Source organism: Gouania willdenowi, chromosome 22 (assembly GCF_900634775.1).
Source record: "Gouania willdenowi chromosome 22, fGouWil2.1, whole genome shotgun sequence".
Lineage (NCBI taxonomy): Eukaryota > Metazoa > Chordata > Actinopteri > Blenniiformes > Gobiesocidae > Gouania > Gouania willdenowi.
In genome coordinates this window covers 25,281,418-25,298,923 of record NC_041065.1, presented here as the reverse complement: position 1 = coordinate 25,298,923, position 17,506 = coordinate 25,281,418, and the positions used below count along the sequence as shown (strand labels likewise).

The window sequence follows — 17,506 nt, the reverse complement described above, 5'->3', positions numbered from 1 at the left end:
CCTTGGGCGCTGTCAATGTTTAGTTTCTTTGAATGTGGACAATGTGTCATTTTGATTATTTAGGAGTATTTCTTCCTTTGGTCTCCAGATTTGCGACTGTAAAGTACGAGCTGACCTCAAAAAACATCAAGAACACATTCATGCATCTCACCAACTACAGCGTGAACAAAAAGAGCAGCGATTATGTCAGGTAAGCATTTTTAGCGATGACGCTTGCCTGCTTTTTACACAGCAAGTGTTCCAAGTGAGTTTCCTCCTTTTTCAGCTGCGATGACCCTGAAGTGGAGGATTATGGGAACAAATGGAGTATGAGTGCAGCGTTGAGGTATTTGAAGCAGGAGGGAAAGGACACGACACGTGAGTCCAAGCATTTTATACAAAATGTTGTATAAAACTGATGAAAGCTTTCTTTAGATTTAATAATCAATGTTAATATTTTATAACGCGTTGTCTATTGCAGTGCTGATGAGACAAATCGAGGACGTCATCATCAAAGCCGTGCTGAGTGCTGAGCAGCAGATTGCCACAGCCTGCAAGACGTTTGTTCCTCATAAGACAAACTGTTTCGGTAAAACTTTTTTAATTTTTAATATTTTAATATATTATTAATATTCAATTTTTAATATTTTGATTTTCCATTCATGCATTTCTCCATGGCTCCTCTACGCTAGGACTGTAGGGGTGTAGCATATCTCAACCACGGTGCTGAATATGTTGCCTTTTTTTTCGTCAAGCTATATACTGTACTAATGCAAATTATAGGCCTTTCTTTCCTTTAAAATAATGGCCCCACCTAGGAATGACAAATGACATTTAGAAGTATGAGGTCAGAAATTCAAACAAAAAAAAAAGATAGATGTTGCCCCTTAATGCTTTGTTTCACCTTTTTAAACTATAGCAATACATCTTCAAAATCATTAAAAATCCAAGAAGATTCAAAACTTTTAGAATGAATTAAATTAGATTTAAAAAAGATCAATGTCAAATGTGTAATCCGAGAGCTCACACGGAACAGCTGATCAACTGTCATATTTGGTCAACATAGCTGTGCTTCTCCATACAGAATAGGGGTGGTGGGAAAGAAATTGATTATTGATTCATCGCAATTATATTATTGATGATTATGAGTCAATTATGACATTTCCAAAGATTGATTATTTGCATTTTTCAAATTTTGACACAAATATACAACATTGAAGGTGCTGTGAGGTGTTATTCAATGGAAAAGTGAAATAATCAATGGAAGATCAATAATCAGAAACAATTGAAAATCAAAGCGTTCTTCGGAAATAATCGAAAATTGGTTTGTAATCAAATCGAGACTTCAGTCATCACAATCAAATTAAATCCGGACATTTTGCTGATTATCCACCCCTAATATATAAAGGTTTTTGTTTTACTGCATGTGTGAGATTTGGTGGTATGTGCATTGCTGAATGATAAACACAGAGCAACACAATGTGCTTTACATGTATAAAAAGTACAATAGAAAACATACAGTAGATATAGAATAGATGTAGAAGCTTTATTGTCATTGCACTGATAAAACAATACAACGGAATCTCGTTGGCAGCCGAAAATCATCAATTTGTGGTCATAAATTGAAATAAAATAATTAAATAGATAAATAAAGACAATTCGACAGTTAAAAGTTAAAAATAGTGACTAAAGGGCACAACAGTAAAAGGCACAAGCATGTTAAGCATCAAACAGAGTTTAAAAATCGATAAAAACATTAGAACATTAACAGAGTTTAAAATCAACAATAAAAACATTAAATCAACAATGCTGTGATTCAAATTTCTCTCTCATATGTAATGGGGGTGGGGTGTTGCTGGGGAAAGTTTGAATAACCGTGAATTGACCAAAAGTTTATGGAGGGAGAGTAAAGCGACCGGGTGTGAGCACCCCTTAGTTACCAAGGAGGACAGCAACCATGATGTCACAAATTTATTAAAAAGATTAAGATAAAACAGATTAAAATGCCCACAAATTAAAATCAACATATGCTAAAATCCATTAACGATGTGGGCTAAGGAACGAATAAAATAGGGGAAAAAGTCACTGTCCACAATAAAGTGCAATGTGCAGCTACGCCCAGGTCCTCCGCTCTCCCTTGTCCCAAGGCGGTAGATCCCACTGGTCACAGGCTCAGGGTCCCCTGAAAATGCAAAACATAGGCCAGCACGGGGGTCCGAGACTACATCCGAAGGAGGGGTGTTGCCACGTCACTTACAGGGCAAGGCAGAGTTCCCCTCTGCCTCTGCGTGTATGTGGCTCTTAACACTCCAATCAGTCTCGATACTTCCCGCTGGCTCCAGCCCTCCACACGCTGGGACACCTACACAGAACAACTACCGGCAGTCAAACGTCCCACAACAATATCCCCGATCTGACTTTGTCCAACAAGTGTTACTACGGTCCCATAGGGTACTCACACGGAAGGCAGAGTCCTCCTCTGCCCCTGCGTGTATATCGCCTCGCAACACTTGTGATCCCGGCGTGCTTGTGGTCCCCAATGCGTGTGCCGTCCTGTGCCCTGGGAACCTGGAAGGCAGAGTCCTCCTCTGCCCCTGGGAACCTGGGGAGGACCCACAGCTTCCCTGCTGCTCCTTCTCCTGTCTGTGTCGTTTTTCCTCCCCCTGCTCCTTCTCCTGTCTGCCCCTTTTATTGTGCTCCAGCCACAGGTGCTGATTAACCTCAGGTGTGTTGATTAGCCTCAGGGTTGGACATAGTCATGTGATGGGGTTGATCAAATTACAGCATGTGACTGGCAAGGTTCATAAAACAAAAGCTAAAATGCACTGCAAAAATAAAACCAATACAAAACACACTAAAACACAGCACACAATACAAAATAAAATACCATTTCACAGCAGGATCACATCATACATTAACAGTTAAGAAATTAAAGGCTTTTAAAAATGTTCACATTGGATGCTGACTTCAGCGCCTCTGGCAGTTTGTTCCACTTTTTTGCAGCATAACAACTAAAAGCAGGATCACCATGTTTACTGTGAACTCTGGGCTCCACTATCTGACCTGTGTCCATAGATGTGAGAGACCTGCTGGGTTCATTCCTGACTAACATGTCACTGATGGATTCTGGACCAAACCCATTCACAGATTTATCCACCAGCAGCAGAACTTTAAAGTCTGTTGTGAGGCAGGACTAATGTTCTCTGACCTGTAGCTGTTTGATGAATACCATTACAATAGTCTAGTCTGATGGAGATCAAAGCATGTCTCATCTTTCTGAGTCATGAAATATTTCACTCTGAAGATGTTCTTTAGGGAGTAGAAGTTGTTTTTGTGACAATTTGCATCTTTTCAAGCTTTTCAGATATAGCGGAAGTGTATCTGTAGCCATAGAGCAGATATAGTTTATTTCCAACAAGGTAAATGTTGCAGACCCTATAGATTTCTTTTTGAATTTGTTCCCTTGATTGTGTAAAGTACAGACTCATACTGTCTCAAACCATTACCACACATCCCCACCTCCTTTCAGTTTCCTATTGTCCGAGAGCGCCACTGTGCCTGTTTGCCCACTGACCCATGTGGAGGGAGCAGACAGCCATTCCTCAGTGCAGAGCCTTCCTGTCACCGGCTGCTGAGCTGTGCACAGCCTGTTGACTGAAGCAGGAATTTGCTTTCTCTCCTTTGTTGCCATTCAGGCCTGCCTGATTTCAGCTGACTGTTTTCTTGGCTTGCCTTACCTAGCAGTGGTGGGTTGGTGTGAACTCCATTTTGGAGCTATTACTAATGTTATCATTGGCAATAATTGTCGAGGCTCCTTTTCTGTGACAGTTTTGCTGAGATTTGGGTTTTTAAAAAGCAAACGCACTGGTTTGGCTTCTTCTTTTTTTTTTCTGTAATCTGGTTTTTCTTTTCACTTTTGTTTTTTGTTCGTATTTCTCTCTCTTGCTCACACTCTCCTTCACCTTTCCAAGGGTATAAAAAAAAGTCACTCTTGACAGGTTTCTCTAGACGTAACCATTTTAGTGATTGGTGGTTGTTTTGGCCTGTACTGGGCGCGTAGCAGCATGGACCCTGTTAAACGTACGCCTGCATAAAGATGCTATCACTGCTTTGAGCGTCAATGCTTTGCAGAAAAAACACATTTACCCAGGGTGTAAATGTTGACCATGCAGGTATTTACAGGGACATGTGGCTTCCCTAGTCTCTACCTGGCACTTATTCTGTACGTTCCTATTAGACATTAACATGTAGCTTGATATCACTTTTACTAGATTATTACTATCTACTTAACTCCAAGAGTGAAAGACATGAATTGGAAAGACAGAGCAACATTCTCTTTCATTACAAAGACAAAGAAACGTCTGAGTTATTTACCTCTAAAGGTGTGCTGTGGTAACCTGGCAAGAGCCAGATTGATGTGTAGCCCTTCCTCTAACTCGAGTTCTCCACATCGATCTGGGTCTGTGTCTGCAAATCCTTTTGGAACCAGGGAGGGACATGAACAGAATGCTTGAAACTGATTGGGCGAAGAACCTGTCCACCATGATTTGTTTTAGCCAATCACACGGTAACAAATTATATCGTCATCGGCATGCGCTGCAGAGACGCTGCTACAACAACAAGAAGACTCCGCGGGTGAAAACTTTCTTTTGGGATAGTAATGCTGCGGTCATTATGCCGTTGAGTGACTTTTGCCATTTTTGCAACAAGATTATGCGAGTTTAGGGCATGTTAAACATCCTCCTGCGTCGACATCTTTCTATTTTGATTTGGAGATATGCTAATAGCAGTAGCCCAGCTAGTTCCTCTCCCTGCAAATGCGCCATTTTTGCTTCAGCGCTTCTGCCTTCATCACACCCAGATGTCCCGCCCTAAATGACAACACTGCCCCATGATTGGTTCGAACCGTTTCGATTCGGATTTGAACAGTAAAGGCGGGAACAGTACAAGATGGATTCTGGTGTTTGTAAACAACAGGAGAATCCATCTAGCAGGCAAGGTTAGTGCTGTGGTGTCTGCTGATTGCTTTGAGGTGTCCTTATAAACATGGAGAAGGGAACGTTTGTACTCTCCCAAACCTGGGACTTTATTATCCAAAGTCCACCTGGCAGAACTGTCGAGTTGGCCACGCCAGAAAGAACACTTAAGGACACATCAAAGTGATGAGCAGGTGCCACTGAGGAAGACTGACAGTTGGCAGTCGTAACATGTCAGGTGATCAATGTCAATTTCCTGAATCAATGAAACCTTAACATATTCCAAAAAGAAGACAAAATATACTTGCTGGAATTACTGATCTATCTTGTTTGTCCTAAAACAAATACACAGACTCCAAAAACACATGAGATGACAACAAAACTATACAAAAGGACTCCATAAAGGCACAAAATGACAACAAAAACCAACAAATCGACCATAAAAACACACAAGTTGACTCAGAAAATACACAAACCCTTTGCTCTTTTCTCTATTAAATGCTCAAATTATAAATTATTCTAAATGCTGACATTAATATTGATATTATGGCCCTAAGAACAGATACAATCACATCTTTGTGGTTCCAACTGTGCTAAAAGTTGCCCTTCTCTGGTCCAGCACATTTAACAGATTGCATGTGGCACCTGTTAATCCTTTTTAGAGAATGGTTTTCCTTCTTTTCCTGAAAGGTTTTTGTCAGTACCAAAGCATGTCAAAATAAAATCCAACATAACTACCCTAATGTTTCACTGCAGAATATTGCCTAAAATTCAAAACCACACCTTTACCAACATTCTTTAGTGTATCCTTGTGCCACATGTTCCAGGAAAGGGACACACACACACACACACACACACACACACACACACACACACACACACACACACACACACACACACACACACACACACACACACACACACCATCATCATCATCTTCTATTTGGAAACCACTCCCCTGACCTGAACTCTATTGTTTTTTTAAACCCTAAAACCATCATCAAACCATCATCAAACCATCATCGAACCCTCATGGGTTTTTGTTCCACACAAGTTAAGATAGACCTAACAAGCACTGTGTGCCTGGAGGTTTAGGCCACACATAGAAACATATGCATTCATTAGATAGTTAAGAAAAAACTACTGTTCAGCTTTAAGAATGTTAATAATTAATGTTTACTTTCCCTGTTGAAACCAGAGCCTTAGCGTGTGCAGACCCATCGAACAAAAGCAGTTACCTCCCTTACCTTTGATTAAGACATGTAATACTCTGCGGTCTACTATGAACATGCCCACTGTTCTACTTCAGCTGTATCAGTTTACTGTGATCTGGTTGTTTTTAGATGGCCCAGGGCAGGTTTATCCCAACCCTCCTAGTGTTTCTAAAGACAGACAGTGACGGTAACAGAGGACCACCTTTATCCTCCGCTCTGTTGATCCGTCTGCTCCACTGTGGTTATATCGCATGCAAACTGTACCTGCCTGTGTTCACTGTATAAACAGAGACGTGTAGAAACTAGTGTAAAAACAAAAACCTTTAAGTTCCCTTGTGCCTGTCTGAGCTTTTGTGTAATGCCGCAATAAAACCAACCCAAAACAATGGAAGAGTCACATCCATTAAGAAAGTGGTTCTCAGCCTATTTTGGATCGTGACCCCACTTTGATATTTTTTTCTAGAATCACATTTTGATCATGTTTGTTATACTCTATTACAAATACAGAGTAGCCAGGATTAGTGACGAGTTGTGCCAGCTCAGAATAAAAAGAAAAAAGAATTTCATTATTATTAATTAGATTAATATTTCAAAATTGAAAAGTATAGAATACATTGTTTAAGATTTGTTTAAATTTGCAAAAGAATAATAATAATAATTTAAAAAAAAACAATTTTTATTCAGTATTTTGCTGAATCAATTTCTAGACATTTCAGGCGAACGCCAACGTGGGGTTCCGACCCCAATTTTGAAAAACACTGCATTAAGATCACTTCTTTCACCTCACCTGTACTTTCTCTCAGTTTTGTTCCTAATGTTGTTAACACAATATTAAACTTCTCAGGAATGGAACCATTTAACACAGTGGTTCCCCACCTTTTTTTGGGTCTTGACCCCACAAATGACGTCACAAATTTCTGGCGACCCCAGAGAAATTTTATTTTCTAGAATTCGTTTTTGATCATGTTTGTTATAGTGTGTTACAAATGCAGAATAGTCAGGATTATTTTTTTTTTTTAAATAGATTACAATATAGAATATATATATATATATATATATATATATATATATATATATATATTATGTTTGATGTGTAATTTGCAAAAAACATATTGATTTTTTTTAAATATAATTTTTATCAATAATTTATTTGTTTATTTTTTTACCAATTACTAGACATTCCAGGTGACCCCAAGGTTTAAAAACACTGATTTAACACCATCAAGCACATTATAATCTATATGCATTGCATTTATCCGCAGCTATTTTAATGTCCAATAATGGCTTTAATACCACATTTATTGATTTCAAGTAGAATTTTTACTATTTGATAAATGACATGGTGTATGTGAATCACCGTTCTGTAAAAATCCTTTTTATCACTCCGTAACCTCCCGTGTGGGGATTGGGGAAGAAATAAAAACTTTTTTTTGTTGTTTTTTAAGGTTATAAAAAGTGTGAGTGAGTGTGTGCCTGTGGAGAATAAATGCCACCCATGCAGCCCTTTCATGCCGCAGTGTGATTAATGGACTGACTTTTTTGCTGAGAGATGCTGATTACGAGATGTTTTGACTAAGATCTGATTAGCCAAAGCCAAAGGCCTATTTCATTACACACAAAACATTCCTCTTACTGGTCCTGTGTTCCACCGAGCGTCCCTCATTAAGTGCCGAGTGTGGTCGGATCTCCCCGTCTGTGAACTGTTCCCCCTGTTTTAACATTTGTCAGATATTCCCACACTCGTCTGCGGCACAGTGTATATCTGCGTGATGACAGTGTAGCTGCAGTAGAACTGGCTCCCTTATTGGAGGATTAATGGTTTTTGGTGTCTCGCTATCACAACAAGTCCATGCAGTAAACACTTCAGAGGTTTTTTTGTCATCCTCAGAGGGTTATTTTCAGCATTTTGTCATGTGTTCACCTCGCAACAGCAGTAAAACATCTCAGCAGCGATTATTTATCTCAGAATGATGCAAACATGGTCCAGTAATTGACTGTTAAAATAAACACATATGAAGGAAACACTCCATCCCTCAGTTGTTACTATTCCAGGGTGGAGAGATGATTATTTTGGGGTGTTTGTCTCTCGTGGTGAATTTTCCACCAGCTTTCTTTCTATAATATATTTATTACTGTAAAAAAAACCCAAATCTCTTCATCATCCCCTTTTTGCTGTCAGATTTTTTCCCCTCCCTCCCCTTTTTAATAGATGTGATGTGGATGTTCGCTGCCTCTCGTCTCCTGGTCTGTGTTGCTTGTTGTGGGCACACTGCGGGCGAACTGTGGGCGCATTTAAAAGCACTCCCAGCAGTGGTTGAAGCCACAGAACAAACGTGTCTAACTGTGAGTGGCTCGGCGGGCTCGTGGGGCAACAGTGGCGTCTGCTCCTAATTGGGGGAAAATTCACGGCACATGGAGTCTGGTTGTCGGAGGCTGCTGAGGTGGTGTAACACCTCCCCATTTTCCCCTGTTGTTGTGGTGCTCCTGATGAGGCACTGTGAGCTCCAAGCCATTTATTCCAGTGCTCTGTTCCACTGGACTAGTGTGTAACGTTTCAAGACACACATGCATTCTGTTTTTATTTCGGGGCTCTTGTGTTTTTTAACAAAAAAGGGGATCAGATGGGGTAAGCCAGGGAGTGGAAAGTAGGCTTCAGCTCTGCCCTATTTCTCATCCTTTTGCCAATAAGAAGTTTAAGATGGGAGTCGCATCTTAAATTTAATCTCATGGATATACTGCAAAACTTTGTTTAATCCCACCATAAATACATCTATTGCAGTTCCATTGAATTGAATGCTTTTATCAGATTATGTGCAAACAATGACACATAATTTAATTTTGAAAAAAATCCAGCAAAGCTAAATCCTTTCTTAATCAAACGCTTACATTTACACTTCTTATAGAGTAAGTGGCTTTTCTTTTTCTGTAGGAAATCACTCAAACTTTGAACACACTGTATTTACTACCTATCTTGTCATTAAGGACAATAGATTTATCTCACGTAAGCCACAAATGTTTAATTGTATAGTTTTTTTATATTTTTTTTTCATTTTTTCATTCAAATAGTTAGAGTGCTGTACCCCAGTGGTTCTCAACCTTTTCAGCCCACGACCCCCAAAATAAAGGTGCCAGAGACTGGGACCTAATTTACCTGAAGGTGGTTAAACACAGATGTGAACATTCAAGAAAATGTGGAGACAGACACAGCAGGACCATCTATAAGGGGGAATAAAGAGGCCCATCTAAAAAGTCAGCAAAATGATTCTGTTGTTTTATGAATCTGTGATAACCACATTTATTTATTTATCTGAATAATATTTACTGTTATCCAGGAAGTTTATTATTATTTGTGCCATATACTGTTATATAGTCATCTTAAAGATGTAAATCCTTGTTTTAATCAGAAATAAAATGGGTTAAAAGTGACCAAAAATGGTGGAAAAGGTGGTAAAATGGGATTTTAAAAAAAACACAGGAATTGGTTAAAAGTTGCAAATTAGAAAACGAAGAGAAAAAGTGGTGAAAAAAAATGTTAAAAATGTCAATATTGGCTTAAAAGTGGCAGAAAAAAGCAGGAACAATTAGTTTAAACTGGCAAATAATGGGCATGAAAAATCATGAATGGTTAAATTGGCAAAAATAAGCTTGAAATATGGCGAAAAGAGGTTTAAAGTGACAATAATGGGTCAACATATGCAACATTAGGTGGGAAAATTGGTGGAAAGGGTTTATAAGTGCTGAAAATGTCTTGAAAGTGGAAACAATGTGCAGAAAAGGAAATAAAATGTGATGGAAAAGTGGCAGAAATGGGAGTAATGTAGCAAAAATGCATTAAATGAGCCAAAATATGGCAAGAAAAAAGTGATGAAACTAGGTTAAAATATGGCAAGTTTGGTGGAGTTGCAGAAAAAGGGTAAAAATATGCATGAACGAGCTCAAATTGTCTTCTTTTTTTTTTTTTTAAAGGCATCTTGCGACCCCCTCCCAATGTCTCGCAACCCCAAGGTTGAGAACCCTTGTTTACCCTATTAAATGTCAAGACATAATGTTGGTTTTGTTATAAAAAAACATAAAAAACTCTCTTAGACACAAACAATTTGTGTGATTTCCAGATGAAGTTTGAGATGAATAATAGGGTCCAGATTACAAAGTAATGGGTTTAATTGTTCTTGAAAGTGTTTTACTATTTGTTGCACATCTAATAGTCTTAACAGTTCCTGTTGAAGTGTATTAACTCAGTTTAAAGTGTGAGATCAAGCCTTTCCTTGCTGGCATGTGTAACACTGGCACAGACCTGATGGTAAAACAAACAGTGCTGGTTGCAGTGGCTTTGAAACATCAGTCTATTCTTAACGCAGTCTGTTCTTTTGAAGTGTCTTAAAAAAGGTTTTTGTTTTTTTTTTTTTGTTCTTGGCCTTGTTGGCTGTGCTTCACCCTATTCCTGTAAAATTGTGTGGTATCCCTACACGCCTCTGCTGGGGCCGGCGGGTCGTCAGTTTGCTGGGTGACACTCCCCAGAGCAGTGTTAAAGTTTTCATAAAGCACAGAGGCCAACTCTGCAGCAGTGAGCCACGCATCACTCACTGAAACAGGAGAGAAAACCTGGCTAGAACGGATGGATTTGTACTCAGAGAACTTCCTGGCCACTTGGTAAAAGGCTTTTGTTGTGTCACTCATTGCTAAGCTGCCAACACAGGGAAATGTACAAGTTCGTGGAATCCAGAAGCTCTTTAATTCTCCAGGTTTTGCCACTTGCAGATTGTTGTCACTCTTCCAGCAAAGTGGGGGTTTATTTTTCCTTTGAGACTAGATAAAAACTCCTGCTGGATGTAAAGGGATTTCTGTTAGCAATTAGTGCATCAGCAGCCTGGTTAATTTGTAGTGACTTTTTAGCCCATCCAGAATTATTGAGCGTATGTATTAAATGCTTAGTTTTATTCCGTTATGATGTACCATCTTACATAAGACGTCAAATGATGGATGAAATATGCATCCACTTACCAAATTGAATCGATATTACCAAAGTTTTTTTATTATTTTTACCTCCGCCGAGGAGGTATTATTATCACCAGCATTTATTTGTTTGTTAACAGGATTATGTCGAAATTGCTTAAAGCTGCTATCTGGAGTTTCTGAGAAATCTGTTTATATATCATTCTTTAGAAATGTAAAAAAATACCTCACTAGTCTTTTACTATGGTCTATTGCCGGTGGTCATTTATATACATCAATGTATATAAGTCCCGCCTTCGTCCTATAGACGGTTATACAAATAGAAAATAGAGCCGTGATCGCCCAGCCAAGGCTTCGACTTCCTGTACCGGATACTGTCATTCAAAGTAAATGCGGAACTGTGCACGAAAACAAAGCCACGCGTCACAACAGCAAACAGCTAAATATGATTTTTTATCTCAGAAATGTCCATCGCCAAAAGAATAACGATGACCCATAGACCCTATATCATTGCGGTCTTGTTATGTTCCACGATGCCCAATGCACAAATTTAGAGGCGTGGCTTCTGGTAGATTGGCAGAGGCAGGGGAGGAAGTGGAGCTGTTGAGGGCAGGACATCGAGATGTTTTCTCAGAAACTCCGGATATCATCTTTAACAGATTTTGTCAGAATTGTAACCAAAGCTAGACCAAAATTTGGAATCAGTTAAAAATCCCTGTCACTCATCATTGGGGAAAAAAATTAATATTCAAATAATACTGTATCTCAGTTCTTGATTAAACGATTTTTATGAAATTTGACTTCATTTTGTCGGGATGGTTCTTCAGTCATTGGACCTACTGCAACGTTATTAATGGAGATAGAAATATAGAAATTTCTTCCAAGCCTTTAAATTGTGAATGATCCTGGCACAATTTCTGTTCAAAGACAGACAGGGGGTTATACATAACTTTAGAGGCAAACTAAACTTGAAACAGCATCATGCTCGGACCAAGTTTAAAAAGTGTGTGTGTTTCCATCAACTTTGAAAAATACAGAAATTAGGAAAAAGAATGTAAATCTTCGTTTTTTCATTTTGTCATTTTTTTTTTGTGTGTGTGTTTGTTTTGTTCTGTTTTTCTTAATAGCTCGATGAGAGTATTTATTTGTATTGTCCATTTAGTTTATTTTATTGTATTTTGCATTTGGTAATGGTAAAGAATGGGTTTAGGATGTAACAAGCCGAGACTTGTCAAATGTGTATTATATGATATTGAAATTGTCTTTTTTGTTATTTTTAAATAAATAAATGAATAAATAGGATCAATGACTCACATTACTGCCCATATCTGAGGATATTCGTTGCTTGGTGGACGTTTGAGCTCTGCGTGCTCTTGTTTTTTTTCCACCCATGTGTCTGCTGACGTCCCATCTATGGTAAAAGTCCTTTGATTTCTTTTCTTGTGTTTCCTTTTGTAGAACTGTATGGTTTTGATGTGCTCATTGACTCCAACCTCAAGCCGTGGTTGCTGGAGGTGAACCTCTCCCCCTCTCTGGCCTGGTGAGTGACTCATTGGTTTCACCCTGTCATTTGTTGTTTTAGACTTGAAACACCTACTTCTCCTGTCCCTGTCAATTGGCCAGATCTTTCTCTTAGTGTCTTAGTATTCTGAATTCTCAGAGATTAAAAGAAAAGTTTTGAATTAAATGCCAATGTTGCTTTCATTGTCTTTATAATATAACTGTTAGCTTTGTTTATGCTTGTAACAGTGCCACATTTATTTTGTTTTTTTAACAATCTACTCATTGACAGCGATGCTCCGTTGGATCTGAAAATAAAGGCTAGCATGATTGCCGACATGTTTTCACTTGTGGGTGAGTACTTGATTAAAATGTGGGGAAAAAAACACACCCTTCTTTTCTGCAGGGCGACAGGGAACATTTTTTAGTTGATTTGACTATTTTAATTGGCGTTTTTTTTTTTTAACAGATGTCAGGAGTGTTTTATTTTTTAACACAAATTGGTGCGAGTGTGTATTTCTGTGCTTGTCTTGCAAACATGAATAGCTTCTACTTGGCCATTGTTGTAACCAGCTGCTTTTGCAGTTGATGGAGACAGTCATCCATTGTTTCAATGTTTAATGTTTTCCTGCATTCCATGGATTGGATTTGCACAAGCCACCGAAAATAGCTGCCTGGCTTTACAATGGGCGCTCCACTGTTGACAGATTAAACCGCAGCCCTCATTAATTAACAACAAATGAATGTCAGACACAATTGTCAACACGAGCCTGTTTTTTTTTTTTTTTTTTTACTATTAAGCCTGTCCCCGCAGGCAAATATCAGTATATGGCACTTGTAAGCTGTCAAACAGATTTATATCTTTTACATCCCCATTTATTGAAAATGTACAGTAGAAAAAATGAGATTCAAGAGATAAAAATTAACAACGTGGCCTAAATTACTGCTTAAATAGTGAAAGTTGAACTAAACTAAACTAAAATGTAACCACTCATCAGTGGAAAATGAGTGGAAAATTCTTTAAAACACATCAAATGAATTATATTCCGAATAATATCCTGTTAGCTGATAACACTTGGGCTGCATTCCAGTCATGAAAATAATAACAGCATTCCATTAGCATCTCTTTCCTGGATGGGTTTGTAATAATTGCGGTGTTCGGAGAAGGACTGACTCTAACCTGACGCCTTGGATAAGGAGGCAGCACAAATAGCCTCGAGCTCCAAGCTGTCAGTGTACAAGATACAACATTTGAGAATTTTTCCTCAAACACTTCATCATGACCTTTAGCTAACTTGGAGGGAGTGTGGGAATTAATAAACAAGCAATCCTCTGCTGTGTGACAACATGTTGTGGAGACGTCCATTACAGACTTGATTGTCTCCGTCTTATAAGATAAACTAGTAATAGCTAAACAAAACTGAACACTTCCAAAAACCATGATGGTTGCTGTGTCTTAGCGCTTCAGTGTGTGAACAAAATCAAGCGTATAAGTGGAGTAAATTAATCACGGAAAGAGCTTTTTCAAACATTTAGAGCTGAGTAAATGCAGAGATGACATGTAAAGAAGTACAAATACTTTGTTACTGTACTTAAGTAGTTTTTTTGGTATCTGTACTTGAGTATTTATTTTTTTGGCGACTTTTTACTTTTCCACCTTACTTTTTTAAACAAATATCTGTACTATCTACTCCTTACAAGACCTTCAAAGATGATGTCACGTCGTATAAAGGCGCAAACCAACAACCGTGAAGCTGGAGGAACCATGTACCAGTTTTCTACAAGTTCTTAAAAATGTTAAACTCAAAGCTGCTCTGGGTTTTATTGAACATTTGCACTTTTTTTTTCTTGACATATTTTATTTACAAATTGTATTTTTTATGAACGCTAAATTCTCCTGGTGTTCAACAATAACAGATTTAACTTGTTTTCATGTACCAGTATTCTAAGAGTTCTCAAAAAATAAAAGATATAGAATTTGCTGGTTTAAAAATCCTGTTTTATTATTGAAATTTCATTTAGTTTACTTTTTACTTAAGTACATTTAGTAGCATGTACTTTTTTATTTTTACTCAAGTAAGGGAGCAACTTCAATACTTTTACCAGAGTAATTTTTTATTCGAGTAGCTATTACTTGAGTACTGAAGGCTAGTACTTTTGCCACCTCGGAGTAAATGTAAGTGTGGCACCTGTGATTGATGATAAATATATATATGTCGGGATTACAGTATGATACAATATGTTTGGAAACAAAAAAAAATGCTATTGTTTGTGTTTAACTTTGGACATACTTACTTTGCATGGGTATGAGCTTTTCAACTCAATAGGAATCTAAAAAGTAAAAGAACAAACTATAACAATCTGACGTGTAGTAGAACGTATGGTTCGTACAAAGGTATGATTTGTATCCTTGACGATACATCTTGTGATGTGATATGTCGTCCCACTTTTAGAATTTCCTCGAAAACCAAATATCCCGCAGTCACCTGCTGAACCGCTTATGCCTACATACTCACAAAGTCGAAACGGTTCGGAGAAAAATCACAGTGCAAAGCAAGCAGATCACGAGGTGCGCTGGAATTTAAAGCTTTATGCGGAAGCAATAGCTGCTGACATCCCAACTTCATGTGGCTTTTAGATTTGTTAAGGAATGGCGCTGAAGAGTTTAATGGAAAACTTTACATCATCAAATAGTGCAGTATCAAAGAAAGACGCACACGGGAGTTTGAACTTTGGAATTTACCTAAGCCAAGACTTTCTTTTTGTGTATTTAGTCAGGACAGTTTGGAGCAGGGGTTCCCAAAGTCACCCCAAAATGTTTTAAATCTAATGACTGTGTTATCCTGCAGCTCTAAAGAAAACCTGATAACAGGCTACAGCATGCACTCTTTACAAACAGATGTAGTGGACCTGAGGAGCATCTGAAACATGTAGAATAGAGTAGAATTCTTTCTACCTGGTCAGTTGTATTGTTTCTATTATTTGTATTTCTGTTGAAAATGAGACCTTGTTTCAATGGGACAATATCTCTATAAATAAAGGACTAGTCCAGTTCTTCAATTTACTCACTCATTCAAATTGATTTCCTCCTGTTACACCTAAAGTATAGTCATAAGAAAAGTTGCTGATAGATCTTTCGAATCTACCCTCACTTATGATCCAGAACAGTCCCTGTTTAGAGGTGCTTCAGACTTGACCAACTGGGATAAGACAAGGTGTTTAATTCGCCGATGGTGTAGGAGAGACTTTTAATCCTCCAGGATGTATTATAAGCTTGGAATATTGGGGGTCTGCAATTGGAGGGAACTGTTATACAAAGCCGTTGATTCATTATTGGTATTTACTGGTACTGTACTGTAGTTCAGTTTTGCTTTTAGATGCCCTTCAGTTTCTGTAATCAGCATTGCATTGTTGATGTGATGAAGGTGAATAGAAAAGTGATTTTGTAACTCCTCGTCACTCTTCTGATTCCTTGCAGGCTTCGTCTGTCAGGACCCGCTATCGAGAAAGCCACACTCGGATCGCCTCACCCTGGAATCGAACTCTAAAAAATCTCAGGTTGTTGGCGCTCCTAAACACAACATAACCAATCGTTGAATCATTCTTACGCAACGATCCTTTTTTTTAAGTCATCGCTTTGTTTCTCACAACATTCCTGCCGATGGCCTGAAGTTTTTTTTTTTTTGAGTAAATCTTCCCAATGAAAATGTTTTTCTATAATTCAAAGCAACTTCCTGTGGCTTTCTGTTTTATCTTTTCTAATCAAAGTGACACACTTGGCCCTATGCACTATGATTTAGCACAGAGATATCACTAATCAGGAAACTCTGCTCCACCTAAATGTATTTGAAAGGCCTGTTTAGATATCCAGTAAATATGTGATATTGTTGCATGCTAATGTGGTTTGCTGATTGTGTGCACTTTCACTGAAGCCAGAAAATAACACCAATGCAATGTCTTCACCCACTGCCTCATAGAAACCGTTCTCTGCACCGCCTGTCACTGCACACAGTCTACGGGTACGTTTTTTTCTGATTCAGACACATTAATCTTCTTTATTCTATTCCTTTTTGCATTTCCTTGATGCCTGTCACATTACCGGTAAGGAATTGCTGTTTGCTTTCTGGTCATTTAATTACGTGGATGCATATTTATTACACTGATTGACAGATGACTTATATCGATTGGTAATGCTGTGTTTTAATAGCATCTCCATTACATTAGCCAAGTGGGCAATTTAGGGAAAAGCCTTGGATACCGCAATGCACCACTTTTCTTTCAAACTTCACTGCATTTACCCTCAATCATCCCCACTTAGCAAGAAGCCGTTCTCTGCTTTCCCTGATCAGAATAAGAAAGTTAGGCTCTTTGTGGAGGATCAGGCCTTGTCGCCTCATGGCTATACTTGTTTTTCCATAAGATGCATGGGGAAATATACTGTAGCTGATGTGCCGCAATGGTCTGGGTCAGGCCATTTTAGGCAGAACAAGACAGTAGCTGTGAGCATGTAAAGACAGATCAAACAGCTGTAAAAACGAATTCAGTTATGAAGAAAAATAAATAAAATAAAATGAAATACACAAATCAGAATCAGTTTTATTCACCAAGTACAGTTTAAAAACAATACAAGGAATTTAACTTGGTTTTGCATCTAGACTTCATGGGGATGTTGGTCATTTGTTTTTAACAGTGATTTATTGGCTCCATAAGTGGAAAAACTGTTAAGATGGCATTTTTGCATTGATTCCAATTGTTTGCATGAGAGCAAAATTCAAAATGCTGTAAAAAAAAAAAAAAAAAAAAAACTGTCTTTGAGATAAAATGCTTATATTTTACAAACATCCCTTTTTTTGGATGAACATTGAAATTGTTTATCAGCAATAA

General features: G+C 38.2%; 1 protein-coding gene across 8 annotated transcripts in view; it reads left to right on the top strand.

Moving 5' to 3' along the window:
- The window catches only part of ttll5 (tubulin tyrosine ligase-like family, member 5), a 72,448-nt gene that overhangs the window by 11,721 nt on the left and 43,221 nt on the right, over positions 1-17,506 (top strand). For 6 of the 8 annotated variants that reach the window (XR_003672819.1, XM_028438038.1, XM_028438034.1 and 3 more), the window contains exons 10-16: positions 89-190; positions 266-357; positions 461-568; positions 12,581-12,662; positions 12,915-12,976; positions 16,101-16,180; positions 16,600-16,641. Coding sequence is in view for 7 of the 8 variants with exons in the window: in XM_028438038.1 (XP_028293839.1) it covers positions 89-190; positions 266-357; positions 461-568; positions 12,581-12,662; positions 12,915-12,976; positions 16,101-16,180; positions 16,600-16,641 (568 nt within the window). In the remaining variant the exon portion in view is untranslated. The remainder of the gene's footprint in view (positions 1-88; positions 191-265; positions 358-460; positions 569-12,580; positions 12,663-12,914; positions 12,977-16,100; positions 16,181-16,599; positions 16,642-17,506) is intronic. The other 2 variants (XM_028438037.1, XM_028438036.1) reach the window with 1 other exon arrangement.